Source organism: Lepidothrix coronata, unplaced genomic scaffold (genome assembly GCF_001604755.1).
Source record: "Lepidothrix coronata isolate B3197 unplaced genomic scaffold, Lepidothrix_coronata-1.0 Scaffold53, whole genome shotgun sequence".
Lineage (NCBI taxonomy): Eukaryota > Metazoa > Chordata > Aves > Passeriformes > Pipridae > Lepidothrix > Lepidothrix coronata.
In genome coordinates this window covers 3,347,217-3,365,977 of record NW_016690233.1, presented here as the reverse complement: position 1 = coordinate 3,365,977, position 18,761 = coordinate 3,347,217, and the positions used below count along the sequence as shown (strand labels likewise).

At 36.0% G+C, this 18,761-nt stretch overlaps 1 protein-coding gene across 2 annotated transcripts in view; it reads left to right on the top strand.

The window, feature by feature from the left end:
* The window catches only part of CNTN5 (contactin 5), a 320,159-nt gene that overhangs the window by 158,918 nt on the left and 142,480 nt on the right, over positions 1 to 18,761 (top strand). For both annotated transcript variants that reach the window (XM_017816074.1, XM_017816073.1), the window contains 2 exons: positions 755 to 958; positions 18,232 to 18,334. In XM_017816074.1, the coding sequence (XP_017671563.1) occupies positions 755 to 958; positions 18,232 to 18,334 (307 nt within the window). The remainder of the gene's footprint in view (positions 1 to 754; positions 959 to 18,231; positions 18,335 to 18,761) is intronic.

The following is an 18,761-nucleotide window of genomic DNA, read 5'->3' as shown; positions in this document are numbered from 1 at the left end:
TAACCATTTTTTTTCTCAACCTGTTATTATGAGTATAAAGGGAAAAGTATATAATTTTCAGGTAAATAGGATGATTCATGGAATAAAAATAAGAATCAAGGACTGGATTTAATTGCCGTTTTTAAAAACAACTGATTAGTTGGTAGCTTTGGTTTCAGGAATTATTCATCGATTGTAGGGATTTAAGCTGCTTAAAGGAAGGGTTCAGAAATTCTTCCATGAAGCAGATATAAAAGACAGAAGTGTGAGGCAGTAATGTTACCTACAAAGTAGGCTAAAGAGTTATTAGAATCTGGTGATTTTAAAAACAGATACTCAGAATAAAAACTGTTTATACACACATTTGCAGAAGTCATCTATAGCTCTATAGGGAGCATCCTGATACATTTCACTGCAAATCTGAACAAGTTGAGAAAAGAATTCTTTGTATATTATTTCTGGTTTGACCTGAAAGACTATAAAAGAGAATTATATAATATTTTATTGCTGTTTTCTGAGTCCGATCTCAACTAAATCTGTCTTTCCAGGGAACTTGTGGCTGCAAAGTTTATGCCATTTTCAAAATCCCAAGGGTTGTAAAAAAAATATTCTCTTCAATTCTAAAATAATCAAACAAAAAGTTTTGAAAACCTTTTACTTTTTCCCCCTAGATTGTTGAAATAAAGCTAGTGAACATTTACTTATTGTATCGATTAACATGACACAGTATTGTTTCTGTAATTACTTTCTCTTATTTTCTTTCTGTGTTCTTTAGAGATCATCTATAGCTGGGTATTTAATGAATTCCCATCTTTTGTGGCAGAAGACAGCAGACGCTTCATCTCTCAGGAGACAGGCAATCTCTACATCTCCAAGGTGCAAACATCCGATGTTGGCAGTTATATATGCCTGGTAAAAAACACAGTGACAAATGCCAGAGTTTTGAGTCCTCCTACACCTCTGACATTGAGAAATGATGGTAAGAAAGGCCTTATTTCTGAGTACTACACGAAAGCAAAAATACTAAGCCAAAAATACTCCAATTAAGTTAAGAACCATGATTTAATTGTTTTTCAGTATATACATGCATTTACTGTAGCAATTGGCAAAGGAAAGTTTTTCGTGGGGGCGGTTTCTTTTAAAACGTCCAACAGTTGTGAGAATTTTTACAACTGTGATGGCTGAGGCGCAAGCTGACAACTCCTTTGTATTTTGTTTAGAACAGTTACTCCACCTTGCTATTCTGGTGTTCTGTCACTGACAGAGAGAGGCACCACCTCCTTTCTCACAATGTCTGTTTCCTTAGGGCTCAGTTCAGTTGCCTCCACCCAAGTGGCCACTGCCACACCGAGATACTCTCAGGCACTGAGACATCCAAAAGGCACTGACAAATACCACATGGAGGATACAGGCCAGCTGCAGGATGCCAGGAGATCATTTGTGCATTTGACCACTGTGGTTAAAGACAATAAAAAAAGTTTACATAAAAACATCGGCAACAAGAGGAAGGCTAAGGAGAGTCTCCATCCTTCGCTGGGTACAGAAGGTAGCAGAGCATCAGGGAATGATGAAGAGGCTGAAGTACTCAATGTCTTCTTCGCCTCAGTCTTTAATACCAAAGCCAATTGTCCTCAGGACACCCAACTCCCAGAGCTGGAAGATAGTGATGTGGAGTTGAGTGAGGCCCTGGCAACTCAGGACGGAATGGTTAGTGACCTACTATACCAATTTGACACCCACAAGTCTATGGGCCTGGATGGGATGCACCCAACAGTAATAAGGGAGCTGACGAAAGAGTTCACCAAGATACTTTCAATCATTTACCAGAAGTCCTGGTTATCCAGAGAAGTCCCAGTTAACTGGAAATTTGCAAATATAAGGCCCATTTACAAGAAGGGTTGGAAGGATGATCCAGGGAACCATAGGCATGTGAGACTGACCTAAGAACTAGGAAAAGTCATGGAGTAGATCATCCTGAGTGCCATCACACAGCATGCATAGGACAAACAGGGTATCAGGCCAGGCTGACATGGTTTTAGGAAAGGCAGGTCCTGCTTGACCAAGCTGATCTCCTTCTATCACAAGGTGGCCCAATTAGTGGATAAAGAAAGGCTGTGGATGTTGCCTCCCTAGACTTCAGTAAAGTATTTGACACCATCTCCCAAGGCATTCTCCTGGAGAAACTGGCAGCTCATGTCTTGAACAGGTGCATTCTGGGTGAAAAACTCTTTAGATGGCCAAGCCCAGAGAGTGATGGTGACTGGTGCTACACTGAGTTGGCTGCCAGTCACTGGTGCAGTTCCCCAGGGTTCAGCACTGGGGCTGGTCCTTTTTAATATCTTTGTCAATGCTTTGGATGATGGGATGAAGTGCACCCTTAGTCAGTTTAGAGATGACACCAAGGTGGGTGGGAATGTTGATCGGCTGAAAGGTAGGAAGGCCCTTTAGAGGGATCTGAATAGGCTGAATATATGGGCTGAGGACATCTGCACAATGTTCAACAAGGCCAAGTGTCGGGTTTTGCACTTGGATCACAACAACCCCAGGCAGCGGTACGGGCTGGAGGCAGAGTGGCTTGAGAGTTGCCAAGAGGAAGAGGACCTCGGAGTGCTAGTCAACAGTGGCTGAAAATGAGCAAGCAGCATGCCCAGGTGGCCAAGAAAGACAATGGCATCTCATCCTGTATCAAGGATAATGTGACCAGCAGGGCTAGGGAAGTAATTGTCCCCCTGTACTCGACACTGATGAGGTCACACCTCAAGTACTGCATCCAGTTCTGGACTCCTCACTTCAAAAAGGATGTTAAGGTGCTGGAGTGAGTCCAGAGAAAAGAAATGAAGCTACTGAAAATTTTAGGAAACGTGTCCTATGAGTAGCAGCTGAGAGATCTTGGATTGTTTAGCCTGGAGAAAAGGAGGCTCAAGGGGGACCTCATTGCTCTCTACAACTACCTGAAAGGAGGCTGTAGAGAGGTGGGGGTCAGTCTCTCCTGGCACATCTCAAAGGACAAGAGGAAATGGCCTTAAATTACTCTAGGGGAGGTTCAGAATAGACATTAGAAAAAAAGTTTTATCTGACAGTGTGGTTAGACATCAGAATATGTTGCCCAGGGAGGTGATGGAGTCTCCATCACTAGAAGAGTTGAATAAAATTCTGGATATGGCACTTGGGGATATGGTTTAAGGGTGATTATGGTGATGCTACGTTCAGTTGGACTGATGATCTTGAAGGTCTCTTCCAACATGGATGATTCTGTGATTCTATGATCTCAGATGACACAAGGCACACATAGTTGCACAACTGAATGGAGGTTGTGTTGCTTAAAACTTTACCTGTTGCTGGACTGAAGAGCTGTTAAACTTCTAGGCTCCAATTCAATCTGTTGATTAAGTACCACCAAGATAAGTATAACAGCTTTGACTACTATGGTAGTTAGTTACCCAGGTAGTTTTGAATTTCATCAAGGCATATAACCACAGTATTTTTTTCTGTAAATAAGTACCTAAATCTCATTATAAAAAAATTGCCTTAGTTTTTTTCCCAAAGATCAAAAGAAAAAATCTTCCAATAATACTTCTTATGGAGCACATGACATTGCAATATAAATGATATGTAGCTCTGATTCTGTTGGTATATATTTGCCTATGGAGGCAAGTCTGTCATTTGCTCTTTTGCAACAAAAAATATTGCAATTTATTGTGTTATAATTGATTTTTTTCTTTCGTTTTCTGTAAAAAAAATATTTATGAGAATAATAATTCCACAGGTGCCTATATTTTCTTTTTTTCCAAGATGTTCCATATTTCATTATGATTTCTGGTTCTTCACAGATACATGTTAGCATATGTGAATCCATACCTACATAAATCAAACAGAGAAAGAAAGAAAATTTTGAGATAGAGTCTTTTGTCTCACTTATATCTTTTTGTAGTACTAAGACTAGTCCTATGCTGGACATACATTCCAAAAGCTGGATTTAAACACAAATGTAAGTGTAAATTAAAAGTATGTTCACCTAATTAGCATGAAATTAGGTTAATGTTTATTCATTGTAGCAAATTTAAATTTTCATCTGAATAGCATGCAGTCTCTTCAGCAAAAAGCTGCATGTTTTATTGTATCACTTCCTATTTGCTTTTGCTAGTTTAGTACCTATGCTAATTATTGAATTTCAGCTGTTTAATTTTAGTGACTTAAATAGTGAACTTGATATTTTTGATATCAACCTCTCAAAGTTAAAAAACCCAAACATTGACTGCCTTTTTAAGCAGTTTGAACTCTGAGGAAAAAAAATACAGAATTTTATTTTCATATTTATTATTCATATCTTGCTCTATTTATTCTTTATGAAATTTCTTCATACTTTTATTGGGTTCCATTTTTTTGCAGAAATTAAACAGATTAATTATCCATCTTGCACTAACAATCCACAGGTACACAGTATAGTGTAAGAAATGGAGAGAGTAAATAAAGATAAAGGCAGCAGTTTACACCACTGAGCTAAGAACCAAAATCTATGAAGGAAAACTACAGATTTTCTTAAATTTCAAGTGGATAGTATATACCAGCCTTCAGCAAATTTGTGTTTCATGGATGTCACACCACGGTGATAATCCAGCCTTCTGAAGTGTTCTGGAGTATTGGGGAAGCATTTGCACACAGATGAACAGCTCCTACACAATTTCCGAGTTTGCTGATTCATTTTTTCACAGGAATGAATTTCCACTAGGCTTCCATGCCTTAATTTTAATCTGTTGGGATTTCTGAAAAGCTCCTTTGTTGTCATGAAGTTCTTTAATATTTCTTAGTAAATTGCTTTCTTTCCTGTATGACTGCGAAAGTTTCTCAGTGAAGAAACGCCAGTTTTCTTCCTAACCTTGCAGTCTCCATAAACCTACCTTGAAAAAATATTAAGGAAAATTCTGATTGTTACATCATATTTATGATTTAAGACATCTGCCTTACTCTACCCCCTCCATAGAATGCAATAATATGGATCTTTTGTAAACTATCTGGGATTAAAATAAAAAAAAATCCATTAATTGTAATGTACTTTTTCATTTTGATAGAAATAGCCTTGGGTTATATTGCCCTGTTCATTGACAAATATTAAAGGGTGATGACAAAATTTTTAAAATATACATCCAAAATATGGGATAACTGTTGAAAAGAAGTGTTCATCAGTTAAAGAAAATTAAAATAATTTGTGAAGAAAGAAGATGGTGAAGGGCCTTGAGGGGAAGCCGTATGAGAAGTGCTGAGGTCTCTTGGTCTGTTGAGTCTGGAGAAGATGAGACTGAGGGGAGACCTCATTGCAGTCTAAAACTTCCTTGTGAGGGGAAGAGGAGGGGCAGGCACTGATGTCCTCTTTGCAACAGGACCCAAGAGAATGGCCTGAAGCTGTGTCAGGAGAGATTTAGGTTGAATATTAGGAAAAGGTTTTTCACCAGAGGGTGGCTGGGCACTGGAACAGGCTCACCAGGGAAGCGGTCACAGCATCAAGCCTGACAGAGTTCAAGAAGTGTTTGGACAATACTCTCGGGCACATGCTGTGCCTGAGATGGGGATGGTCCTGTGGAGGCCTAAGAATTGGACTTGATGATCCTTATGAGTCCCTTCCAGCTCAGCATATTCTGTGATTCTGTGATTCTGTGAAGGAAGTGAGAAATTAAGAATGGCATTAAAACAAACATCCGAGTACCTGAAAATACACTTGACTCTATGTTTGCTGAGTCATGCTATATGATTTTGAATACGACTTTTTAAGCTTTTTTATTATAAAATTACTTGAATAATTTTTAACTTTTCAAATATTCACTTAGGTTTAAAAATCATACAGCTTTCTGAGTTCCAATGGTTGGTATCATAACTCACATTGTCCTATGCGGTCGGCACATTTACTAGAAACTACAGGAAGAGCTTGTGGTTTTAAACAGCTTTTACAAGTGGCACTATATAAATAAAACCATTTATATACTCTGTATTCTCTAGACATATGTATCATTAACTAAAAATATTCTAATTGATATACTTATCATAATTCTTGGATTTTGATGTATATACAGTACCTGCACCCAGGTACTAGAGGACTAGACAGCTTGTGACGAAAAACACTCCAATGACAACATTGGTATCCATTTATCTAGGAGAAGAAACAGAATAATATTAAGGCATTATGTCAAACTCTGAAAGATTGTAAGAACTTCCTGGGATTTTATTAATCTTTTATTTCTTTTGTGATATGTCTCAAAGGGGAACTTAGCTCCTTGATATGAAGCAAATTAAATAAAAACATCAAGAAATCTTTCAATGGATTCTGAATAAAATGACTACCTCATTTGTTCAGATGTCCCTGACAATCAGACATTTCATATAATTCAATTTCACTTCAAGCTGGGTTATAAAAACACTCTAAAACTCTGAGGAGAAAAAATTTAGCTGGAAAAAAAATTATGCATCATTTAATTAACTTCCTTTTAATGCATTACAAACTTTGAGGAGTTATTTAATTACTGTTTACAAATAATAAACAGCATTGTTAAAATGGATCTTTGCAGTCTTGGATGCTGATTAGGAGCAGTAAATTATCTTGACTCATAAAAACAACAGTAAGTCTCTTCAAATTTAGGAAAGAGAAACCTAGGGAGTAGAAAAAAATTGATGTTTGATAGCATAAGATTTCAGTTTTTTTCCCATTTTTATCTTCTTTATTTCTCTTGAAAATATGTTAACTTTATTACTGTAAAAGAGAGAATTAAGTAATTCTTCATTTTATTTCTGTGTAGATACTGCCTATTGGCTTTGCTATGGTGACATTTCTAGAAAAAAAAATTGGAGAACCTGTACAATTTCAGACATCAGAGGATGTTTTCTACTGTGTTCCAGTAGAGCAAATTAGTTTATCCTCAACAGAGGTCAGTATGTCTGACCAGATGTATTCTCATGTAACTGAATGCAGACCTTGACTTTTAACTTTTTTTCCATGTCATCATAGTCTGTGAACTGAATTTTGTCTGCCCTAACTCTATTGATTAATTAAATGAGATTAACAGTCTCCTATTATGATAGAACATATAGTTATCAAGGTACTAAGAATGTTCATTTCTAATTTTCCATGAGCAAATATGGCTTGAATATCTTTGTTGAGGTTAAACTCAGCTGTAACTTAATTGTGCCAGGTTTTCTGGAGTTTCCAACCTTGTAGGCTTCGTGTTTCATGTGGATTATACTGCAAGATTGTGCAGTCACCTCTTGTATTTGAATTGTGCAAGTCCAAAAAAACTGTCTGGGAACTGTGGGAACTCTTCTTACTACTCCAGGACAGAACTCGAAGCTGAAATGATCCTACTTTGATTTTTTTTCAAGCAGAGCCAAACTGTCTAGTCAAAATCAAGTTTGTCCTTTAGCAGTGTACAAAGACAGATAGCACTGACAAAGACATCCATGTATGCAAGGTTTGCTCTAGGGGAAGACTGATAAAATGGCAATGTCCCTGGACAGCCATTACCCTGTAGTAAACAGGTTGTTTCTCCCCTAAAATTGTAGTGAGATATTTTAATAATGGATCACTATGAAAACTGAAAAGACTTCACCTAATCTCTGCTTTCCTCTAGTAACAGTACATCTGTCATGGGTTACAAGTATTTAGTACTTTTTTGTCTCTTTTGTTCTGTTCTTGTGCCAAGATCCCACTGCAATGTTGACAAAAACAATAGGATGAAAATCAGGGTTAAGAAACTTCAGTGTAGTCATATTATAATTAACAAAAAAGAAAAAGAAAAGAAAAATACATATATATATATATATATATATATATGTAAATATATATATATTTAAAAAAAGGATTGGGGAGGGTTGGTTGGTTGGATGGTGGTTTTTTCCAAAAAATAGTAACATTTCTTTCTACTTAGAAAAGCTATTACAGTCAGCACAAGTGGTCCTTATCCATAGGTAGGAAAAATCTATAAGTAGGCAGAGAATTTTATAGAGGGCTCCTATACAATAAACCTTTTACAGAGTGTTTTATAGGGATTGTAGCATAGTTAAGAGCACTATCAAACAGCACACAAAAGTTAAACCACACTGTTTTGTAAAGCATTTAACCTAAAAAAAGGTATAGAGAAAACCACCTGGGATGGTCTTTCAACAATATAAAAGGGCTGAACCCAGGAGAGTATTACAGGAAGAAAACTGGGGAAGGTTTGGAAAAGATTCCAGGATTCAGTGTAGAGAAAGAACTATTCCACTGTGAAAGTTTTCTTGAATTTAGTCTGCTTTAAAGGAGTTTTAATTGCTAAGTTTTTCCACTAGTTTACAGAAACACTCTCTGCTGGAAATGAAGTTGTTGCTTTTAATAGCTAAAGTATTTCAAGATTCTAGATGTATCATCTTGCACATCCGCACTCGTGTTTTTTCTTTCGCTTCTTCTCCTGATGAATTATGGAACCTGCACAAAGGAAAGAGTTAATTGATCCATACACAGAGTATACAAACCATAAAATAAATGAACTTGAGAAAAAATATTCCTCTAAATTCAACTCAGGATTAGGAAAGATGTTGCATCAAACTGTAACTCTTAAGATTTCAGACCGAAGTGTGTTGGTAATATTTTAATTAATGATGACTGAATTAAAATTTGTGCAAATTGAGAATGAAAATAACATTTACACATGTGAATGGTTTCAGATTATTAAGAATGGTCATACTGAATGTTATTCATCTTACTGTCTCAGGATCTTAGATACAAATTCACAAGTGACTGCTGCTTTGCAGTCGTGGAGCACGGCACTGTCAGTTTGGAATTCTTGTCAACATGGCGAAATAATTTGATTGTGAACAGCAGGAGTTTTGCTCGAAGTTAGAACTACAGCGAATTTATAACAGAATGATTTGTTACTGTTGGGTCTAAACCAATGGATATTTCAATAGTTGTTGCTAAAGGAGGAGAAATATTATTGTTACTTCGATCTTTCATATTGAGGAAATAATAAGTATTTGTATTTGAATGGTTATATGAGGAGTCTCAACTGAAAAACACTTCTTATTTAGGAACCTTTTTCCATTTAATTACATACCATGAATATTAGAGAAACACTACTTCATAGTAGTGTTCTAATTGATCAGAAACAAAGCAAATACTCTCTCTGGATACCACAACAGTTTTGACACTTTTGGCACATAGCTGGAAAGGGGATATTTTGTTTTCATCTTGTAAAAGAATCATGCAGGATTCAAGGAAAAAAAATGAAACTTAAGGTCATATTTGAAGTGCTAACAATTATGTCATCTATTACAGGAGAAATTAGCTTCTTCAAGAACTGTGAACATGCCATCAGGAAGATAATTAGAAACCCCATGAAAATTAGATCCTCCTCCTAATCATTTAGTTAAATAGTATTTCACAGGTTTTTTAATATCTTTTGTGAGCTTATCCTGGGTGAACATCAGGCAATTGGAAAAGAGGAACAGTAAACATTGGCCAGTGATGTCTGAAAGGAAGTGAAACCATGGATTTCTTTTTCCAAATTCAACATAATCTCTTCTCCTTTAAAAACAAAATGGAACAAAAAAACCCCAGTGATACTTCTTTGGGGTTTTGTTGACTTATATTCTTAGGCCTCTCAAGCAAGTTGTTATATTATCTAGTGTAGTGAGTACTGATTTTTCTTGATATGCATGGCTGCTCAGAAAAATTATCTATATACACAGTTGGTGAAAATGTTCAGGTTTTCATGTTTCCATAAAACTATATATGCACAAATCTTCATACTGGAAAGTTGTATACCACCCATTCAGACACCCCCACTCATCTCTGAATGTTCAAAGGGTAAGTTTGGTTTTGTCCAATAGCCAGATGTGCTGAATTTAGAAGAAGAGCTTAGATGCCACTTTACATCTATATTGGGAAATTTGATGGATTGAAGTCTAGGTTCTGATTCAGTAAAGACTTTTCTACGTAGACAGAGACAGCAGCCTTGGTCATAATTACTGCTTCCAAACATTTTCAAATACAGGTAAGCAGAGACCTCTGTAGCCAAATCTTTACACCAGAAATTTTGGCCTCTCATTTGAAAAACTAGAGAAAATACCATTGTTTATCTTGTTGCTTATTCTGAGACTACCTCATTGCTCTTGTGCCTTTAGGGTTTGGCCACAGTTCTCATTATTTGAACCATAACACACCCACTTTCAATTGAAAATGAAGTGTTTTCAGTTTTATTCAATGTTTAAAAGAGGTAGGAAACAATTCTGTATATATGACTTATATACATGACATTTTACTAGTTATAAATAATAAAATATTATTAAGATAGTAATGAAAGGACTAGAAAGGACTAGAAAGGACTTTCTAGACAAAGTTTAGAGTGTAACTGCTGAACTGGTGAAATAGAGTACAATTAAAAGATGGATTTTAAAGTGGGAACAGGAAAGTTTTGTTTAAACTTTAGTTCATTTTTTTTCACTTGAATCTGATCTTTTTTACCTTTATTGCCCTACACTTTACCTTTATTGCTCTTCTTACACTATATTCATTATGATTTTTGTTCCAGAAACTTAATTACTAAATTTTATTTGATATTAGGATATATTCCAGTAAAGACCTCTTTCCATCCAGTGATGTGTAAAAGGATTTGCTCTCTAATGTATGAAAACATCAGAGCCCTGTAGTATTCAGTGCATTGCAGAATGCAATTTCACATGAGCTTCTTTAGGGCTTCTCAAATGGTAAATTTATAGCTCAAAACTTGGAAGAAGTGGAAGAAATGCTGTGAACAGTTATCTTAAAACAACCACTCCCACAGTTAATTTTTAGAGATTTACACCAGGCACTGGGCCTTCCATTTAGAATAAGATTAATAGCAGATGAGTCAATAAATTCTTCCCAGTGCATTGAAAATCTCTGCTGCAGTCGATATAATGGTGGGTATCATCATTATACTTGAATTAATTCAGTTTTGCTGTCAATTTACTGTCATTGTAAATGTATGCATTCAGGGCTCTCTTTCCAAATAAATATCTGGAGACATTTAATGGTGCTGGTCTTCAGGGAAAATGCTAAATATTCATTTGTCACAAAAAGATCCACACTATTGTGCTGGTTTAAAGGTAAACTGGCAGGAGAAATGAACACAACTCAAAAGAGATTATAAGTCAGAGTTACAATTTAATAAAAATAATACAATAAATACAATTATATGGACAAACAATTGGTTTTAACCCACAAAACCCAGATGTATAACCCAGCACCCTGGGGCACGAACAAAATGGTGTTTGTTTGCCCTCGTGCTGAGCCCCGCATGGTCCCCTGAGTCCAAAGTAAAAGGAGAGAAAAAACCTGTTTGTGAGAGTGCTGGTCACAGTCTGGTCGAGGTTCTGGTCCTCCTTTGGATCCAACAATTGGGGCCCAGAAGTCTTCAAGACCCCAAGATGATATACACTCACGTTGAGTGGGAATACCCAGTACCTCCCCCAGGGCAGGGAGTTCCACAACGGGTGATTGTGAGTCAGGAGATATTTTTGGAATCCTTGATGGCGCATTAGCAGACATGACCCCTGAGGCTGGATGTGGAGATGCTAATGACTCCTTGGAGGGGAGTTATCACGCCTGTGTCATTGGTGTGAGGATAGGAACATCGCTCCTATCTCACAGACTTCTTAACACCCAGCTTATAGCCTGATGAGTCAGGTGTGCTCTGGGCAGCTGCTGCAAATGGTCTATTGCTAACAGTTCCTGGGAAATGACATAGAGGGTGTAGAATACACAGTTTGGGTTACACCCACACAGTGATGAACTGGTCTGGGCTGCTGTAACTAGGACAACCATAGACAACCCTAGTTTTCATCACAGATTATTGATGAGAGAAGAAATTATACATGATCATTTCTGCAGTATTTTCTTAGTCAAAATTTTCTTGAGTTTGGATACATATTCACACAACAGATCATCATTACAATGTGGTAGGAAACTCAACTTCTCATTTGTAAAATTATTAGGGAATTCTTATGCAGCAGGACAAATTCATCACTCTTGAAGAGGTTTCCCACAAATTGTGAGGAACATTCAAACCAGTAAGAATCCCAAATAATTTTGTTATTAGAGCACTGTCCAGGCTGAAAAAACCCTAGATTAACTATTCTATACTATCTGATTAAGACCTCACCCAAAGTTCTCAAACACTCTTAGTCATTGAATGGGGGGGTTGTATCATTTGCTTATAAAATAATGATAAGTATCAATCCATGCCTAATCCTTCTCCTGAGTACAGGAAATATTTGGCTTTCATTTTATCCCTAGAACTCTGATGATGTTTAGCCAGGAATCTTATAACCTTTTCTAGCTACTGTCTTAAATGTCTAGCAGCCACTTATTCAAGTATTTCCTGTAACCTGTTCCATTGCAAATTAGGTTCCAAAGGAAGTTAAAGAGCTATTATTTAAACAGTTTAAAACAAACCCAAACCATTTTAGATGAAATGATGGGAGATGAAATGTTCTGGGAGATTCAAGAGGGTAGTTAATATCTGGAAGATTATTGAAAAAGAAGTGTTAGCCTTTACACAGCCAGAGTAAGATGATGTGTCATGATTTCTCAGCAATCTCATTTTTTTCCCCCATGAAGGAAAAAATTCTTATTGTATGGATACAGTCATAGGTTCACATTTTTTTCTATGCTCTTCATCTAAGGTTGTAAAAGTCATGGAGTGGCAGACTAGAGGAAGAGGTAGAGTAGTCCTTTTCAAAGTGGTAATGTCTGATATTCTCTTTGTAGCTCTTTCCCTTGTTCTTAGCTAAAAGGATGGAAAACCAGGAACTGATCTTACTACTTTATTCCATTCTCCATTTCCATTAAATGGTCCGCAGGGGGTAATATAAAGAATTTTAGCTGTAGTAATATCTATAAGTGCTTGAATATTACATCTATTCCTGTGATATCTGAGCATCTCACAATCAGTATTTGTCACATTATTATGTCATCTCTATTTTTTTCATAGAAAAATTAAATGCAGACATTATAGCTTAGGTTCATAGGACTCTGAATAGCAGAGATTTGAACTTGTCACAGATTTACAGCAAAGTTGGACAACTTATTAAATGAAACCACTTACTAAAAATAAACCTGATTTTCTGATTATTTTTTTTTTACTAGAGTTGGAGAACAGTTACTTTTTTATAACTGCATTCTTCTAAAAAATATCTGAAGGAGAGAATATGGAAATCACCTCTTCCATAAAAATTGAGCTCCCTTTCTGCCTGTGTGACTAACAAGCCACTGATTCTAACAAGTTCAAATTGTGCTTTTTCCTGAGATATGTTCAGTCATTTGAATCTGTATTTTCTTTGGTAATCAGAGACAGAACAGGAGGATTATTAATTTTTAAACCTTCCATAGCCAAGGAAGACCCTGGCTGAAAGGGCAGAGACCCAGACACTGGGAAATGTTAAATGGAATGATGCATTTCAGAGTAAACACCAGGGATAAGATTTACTTAAACAAACAGTTAAGTTTGGCTTTTAAATCCTTTTCTAATCCCAGACAAAATTTCAAGATCTGGTAAACTAGATCTATTTTGAAGCTGTGTGTTTTATACCAATCCTTTCATACCCAGATCTGAACTCTGATGAAAGACACAGCTTGTAAAGTAGAGAGTGTGTAAAGTAAGCAATTAGCCCAAGAAATACTGAATTGTGGAGGTCAGCTATTGAAAGGTAAAAGATTGTCGGAAAGGAACCATTTTCATGCAAAGGCAGAGCATGGCAGCCTTGAGAATGGCATTGCATTGCTCTATAGTGCTTAGACCATGTGAGCTCGGTGATTTGTTAACCACTTGAAAATCGTATATTATGTTTTTATTCTGTGCTGATCAATTTTATTTATTGTTGTATTTCATGTTTGATAACTGGAAATAAAAAATGACTGAGAGGATTTTTTATGGCCTTAAACAAACCTCTGAAAGAGAGTTATGTATATAAGCCTGAGAGAGATTGATTCTAGTGCGCATAACTCAAAGCTTCAATATTTCTTAAAAGTTCAAATTCCTTTTAGCATCTGATACAAATGAACAAAAACATTTATGAAAATGCAAATGGTGGTTGTTTTACCATTACTGACTCATAGTGACCAAAACAGACGCTGGAAAGACAAAGACCCTGGAGGTATCACTGACATAGCAAAGCAATTATAGTGTAATGTGAGAAGGTGAAGCCTTGATAATTCCCTTAATGGCTGTGCAACTGCAATGGCCTCCATAGTCTCAAAGATCATAAATAATAATGATGAAAAATATCCCTTTGCAATAATAGACTTTTGTTTCCTAATTTTCATTGTGACACCAAGCAATTGCTCTGTAATTTTTATATATTTGCTGCCAGTTGCTGCAGGCGCGTCATGTGCTATTGCAGCAATAACCCAGAAGAACAAGACATGGTATAAAGCATTAGTAGATCACATTTCATTAAGAACAGGAAATAATGGCATGACTTGCAAAGAGCATGCAGTACGTGTACAAATTGCATTTACTGAAGGGAGTTACTGTAAGTTAAAAACATAAGATCTGAAAGATAATATTGTCCCTCAGATGGGTACAGACTTACTGTATTATTTTAAATGCAGGAATAATTTAATCTTATTTTAAGCTGTATTTTTATTCAGGACTAAAAAAGTCAAATGTTAAATAGTATATGACAACTCAATAGAATTATTTTCCAGAAGAAAATCTCACACAAAAGCAAAAACACCCCTTTTTAAATTAATTGAAGCACAAAACCTTTCAGTGAGAAGATGCCAGAGATTTAAAAGGAACACCTAAGGAATTCAAGGCTGCACTATAAAACATAAATGAACTATTTTTAGTAGTGTTCACTACAAAGGGACCTAGAGAGGTTCTCCTATCAAGACTGAAGTTCTCATAATTGAAGTTTCAATAGAAGAAATTTTAGAAGAAATATTGACATTACAAATACTAACAAATCACAAAGTCCAGACTTCTGTATAGAAGGAAGCAGAATGTACTATTTTCCTTTACTGAGCCTCAGGACTAGGAGGAGGGTAAGTAGAAAAGGTGCTTTTTTTCGAAAAAGGGACTCCTAGGAACATCTGAGGAGCTTACTTACTGAGTCAGACAGTACATCTGACTTCTGTATCAAGTGCGTTGATAGAAAATACATAGAAAAGTACAATCAGTAGGATTGTACTTATCACATACAGTAGTCTTACTACACAGTCATATATCAAAGACGCAACTTTTAAACAGGGAAGTCTTGCTTCAGTCTGTATATAACTTTCCTGAAAAGTCTGAGAGAATACGAATAGGAACAGTCAAGGTTCTACTGTGAGCTTTCATTTCAAGTAGTTCTTTACAGGTCATTCATCAAAGGCTGTCAAAAAAATTAAATATTCAGAGACACTGAAGGACAGCCCCATTTTTAACTAAAAATTGATTTAAAAATCCACCTGTTATAGGAGTATCTGAACACTTTGAAGAACTGAGAGATTGTCAGTCAAGCCACAGAATACTTTTCTGGAATTTCACCATTCCACACAAAAACTATATGGAAACAAAATAAACTGAGAGGTAGAGAAGATTGTTAATATAAAATTATTCAGAATAGTTAAAACAAAAACTAATCCTGGAGAGCTGCAGAATGATATTGTGATAATATAAACAGAACAAAGAGGCAATAAGGTCACCCACTGGAAATTTATATAACACCTAAACCTAAAAATATACCTTTATTAGATATTATCAGTAAAGAGATTAAACTGCCATTGTGGATGAACATCCACTCAAGTGCAAAGCAGCAAACAGAACTGAATTGTGAGAAAAGCGATAAGGAACAAACAAAAAAAAATCCCAAGGAGAAAAAAAGTGTGAGAGAAAGATCTACAGCCTCACTATTGTCGTGCAGTTCTCAACTTCACATCTCTAAATGATAGAATGGAATTTGAAATGTTGCAACATGGGCACTAGAAATGTTTGCAAGTTTATCAAAGATTCATTGTAAGGAAGGATTAACTGTCTGGGTTTTTTTGGTTTGCAAAAGACATGACAGATATAAACTATGTAATTGGTCACAGAATCACAGAATATGCTGAGTTGGAAGGGACCCACAAGGATCATCAAGTCCAACTCTTAGGCCTGCACAGGATCATCTGCAAGAGTGACACCACGTGCCTGAGAGTATCATCCAAATGACTCTTGAACTCTGGGGGGCTTGGTTCTGTGACCACTTCCCTGGGGAGCCTGTTCCAGTGCCCAACCACCCTCTGGGTGAAGAACCTTTTCCTGATATCCAGCATAAACCTCCCCTGACACAACTTCAGGCCATTCCCTTGAGTCAGAAACTAGTATTCATAATCATAAAAGGAATACATGAAACAGTAAAAGAAGTCACAAAGAGTGTAACTAAACTACGAAATTTATGGACATAGTACAAGCAATCCATAATATTTTTATGACACATTAGACTAACAATCATTTCAGCCTAGGTCAAGGAAAAATTTAATTGAATACAATTTGGTTGATGCTATGAATTTATTTTAATACCCTGGACACAGATTTTAATTTCCTTTTTTTTTTTTTCCCGGAATTAAAAAAAAAAAAAAGCCTTTTTATCTTTAATGACAGAATTGGTTCAAAATTTGCCTTTTCATACAGGGGACAGTATTTCTTCACAAGTTAACAAAGCAATGTCAAAGCATTGATTTTGTCATGTTTTTGAGGAAAATGGGTCACTACTGCTAGCACATGTAATATCGCAGGATTATGTGTTTTAAAAAGAAGTCTGTTGCTACTTATAAAACTACATTATTTATGGAATCACATTATTTGAAATAAAAGCATTTTATGTTTTCTGCTTCTGTCATTTGATTCATGTATCAGACACATTTAGATTTTCTTACCAAATTTAAGCCCATAATGAAATGTTAAAATGCATATATGTTCAGACATTCTCTCAGAACCATGCTGTAGGAACCTGTGGGACAGGAGGAAAAAGAAAGTACAGCCCCACAGGAAAATCCTAAGCCCCATAAGGAACATTTGAAGGGCTAGAAGTATCTGTTTTACCATTTTGGTCTTACATATTATTTTTTCCTTTTATAGGTTGTGGGTTATTTTCCATCTCTCTCTGTCAGTCTAGTCTTCTCTCAACTATAAAGCTCATATTCCTCTACTTCCACACTCCTTCTTATGCTCCTTTCTTTTCTCTTTCTTGCATAAGAAAGTTATCTCTTTTGTCTCCTTTCTTTTCATCTCTTTTTCCTATTTACTTACTTTAGAATTATTTGGAAAATCTTGACTGATTTTTACAGATTCAGATTGGATTTATCTTGTTGCTGCTTTGTCGACAAGTCAGATTTTATTCAGTTTTCCTAATCTAAAAATCTGAACAATTCTTTCTTTGTTTAATATAGCTTTTTGTTCCTGAGTATTGCCTACCCCCTTAGCCCAACTTCAGTCTAACCAAACACAGCTGTTAGAGTCATATTCTTCTCCTGCCATGCCGATTATGACATTTGGTACAAGTTGCATCAAACACAAACCTCTCACCTTGTCTTATAAAACAGACCTCCATTTCCCTACTCATTTCTCATTTCCTAAAATCTTGTGATTCTCCAAGGCTGTCAGTCACCCCACAGCAAATTCCAGATAATTCTATTGATTTCCATGTTTATATTTTGCACATCCCTGAATGTTTTTCAAGTTGTATCTTACAGTACTTAGCGTGTTGTCCTGATAAAAAGAATTATCTCCCAAATTAAAAGGGTTGTTGAAAATTGTATAACTGAATTTTGAATGTCTGCATATCTGTGTTTGTATCTGTGTACACAAATGCTTTTACATAATTTAAGGGGATTTTTTGCTGAGCTTGGAAAGTCCTTAGTCAAACGCAGCATGATATGTTGATTTATTTTCCATAATTTCTGTTGTGTTGGTAATCAAAGATTTGGTCGATGAAAATTCTCACTTTTCTGTTGATTGGCCACTTTAATCTTTCAAAGCTTAAATATTAACTTGCCTTTGAAGAAAAATAAATCTTTTTTCTTAAGCTCACTGTTTTGCTCCTGGTAACCCTGAAGAGCATTTCAGAATATATATACTGGACCTGAGCACAGCATATCAGATCAAACAAGGCTATCTCCATCAATTACCAGCTTTACTGCTGGGCAGATTCAAAAGCAAGCCACAGGATTTTTCTGTAATAGTGGAAAACTCATGTTATTTCATATTTTAAACATTCCTTATGTTCCAGGTGTCATGGGGGAATATGAACCAAAAATTGAAGTCCATTTTCCTTACACAGTTACAGCTGCAAAGGGATCTACTGTTAAGATGGAGTGTTTTGCACTTGGCAAGTAAGTACAGATTCTTTCATAATTAAACATCACTGTTTATTAAGATGAGACATGCCTAATTTGTGATTTCATTATTGTGCTGGATTTCATTTTCACAGACAGTCCTTACTGCACTCTCAAAACAACCAACTGACTAAGTAGCTAATTATGAACTCCCTGCCCAGCCATTTCTGTGGACAGGAATTCATTCAAATTAAAAGACTCTCTGTCAAAATGAAAAGTAATGTTCTCATAAACAAAAAGAGTAATTTTTTTTTTGTTGCAAATTTTACCAGACTCACATCCATTTATTCACTGTGATACTACAAATCAGTAAGTTAGAGTTTATTCTGTCAAAATGTTTATTTAGAGAATAAACAGAGATTCATAGAGTTGTCTCCCCTCCCCCCACATCTAAGGATAGCTTACATGTGAAGCTAGGAACACA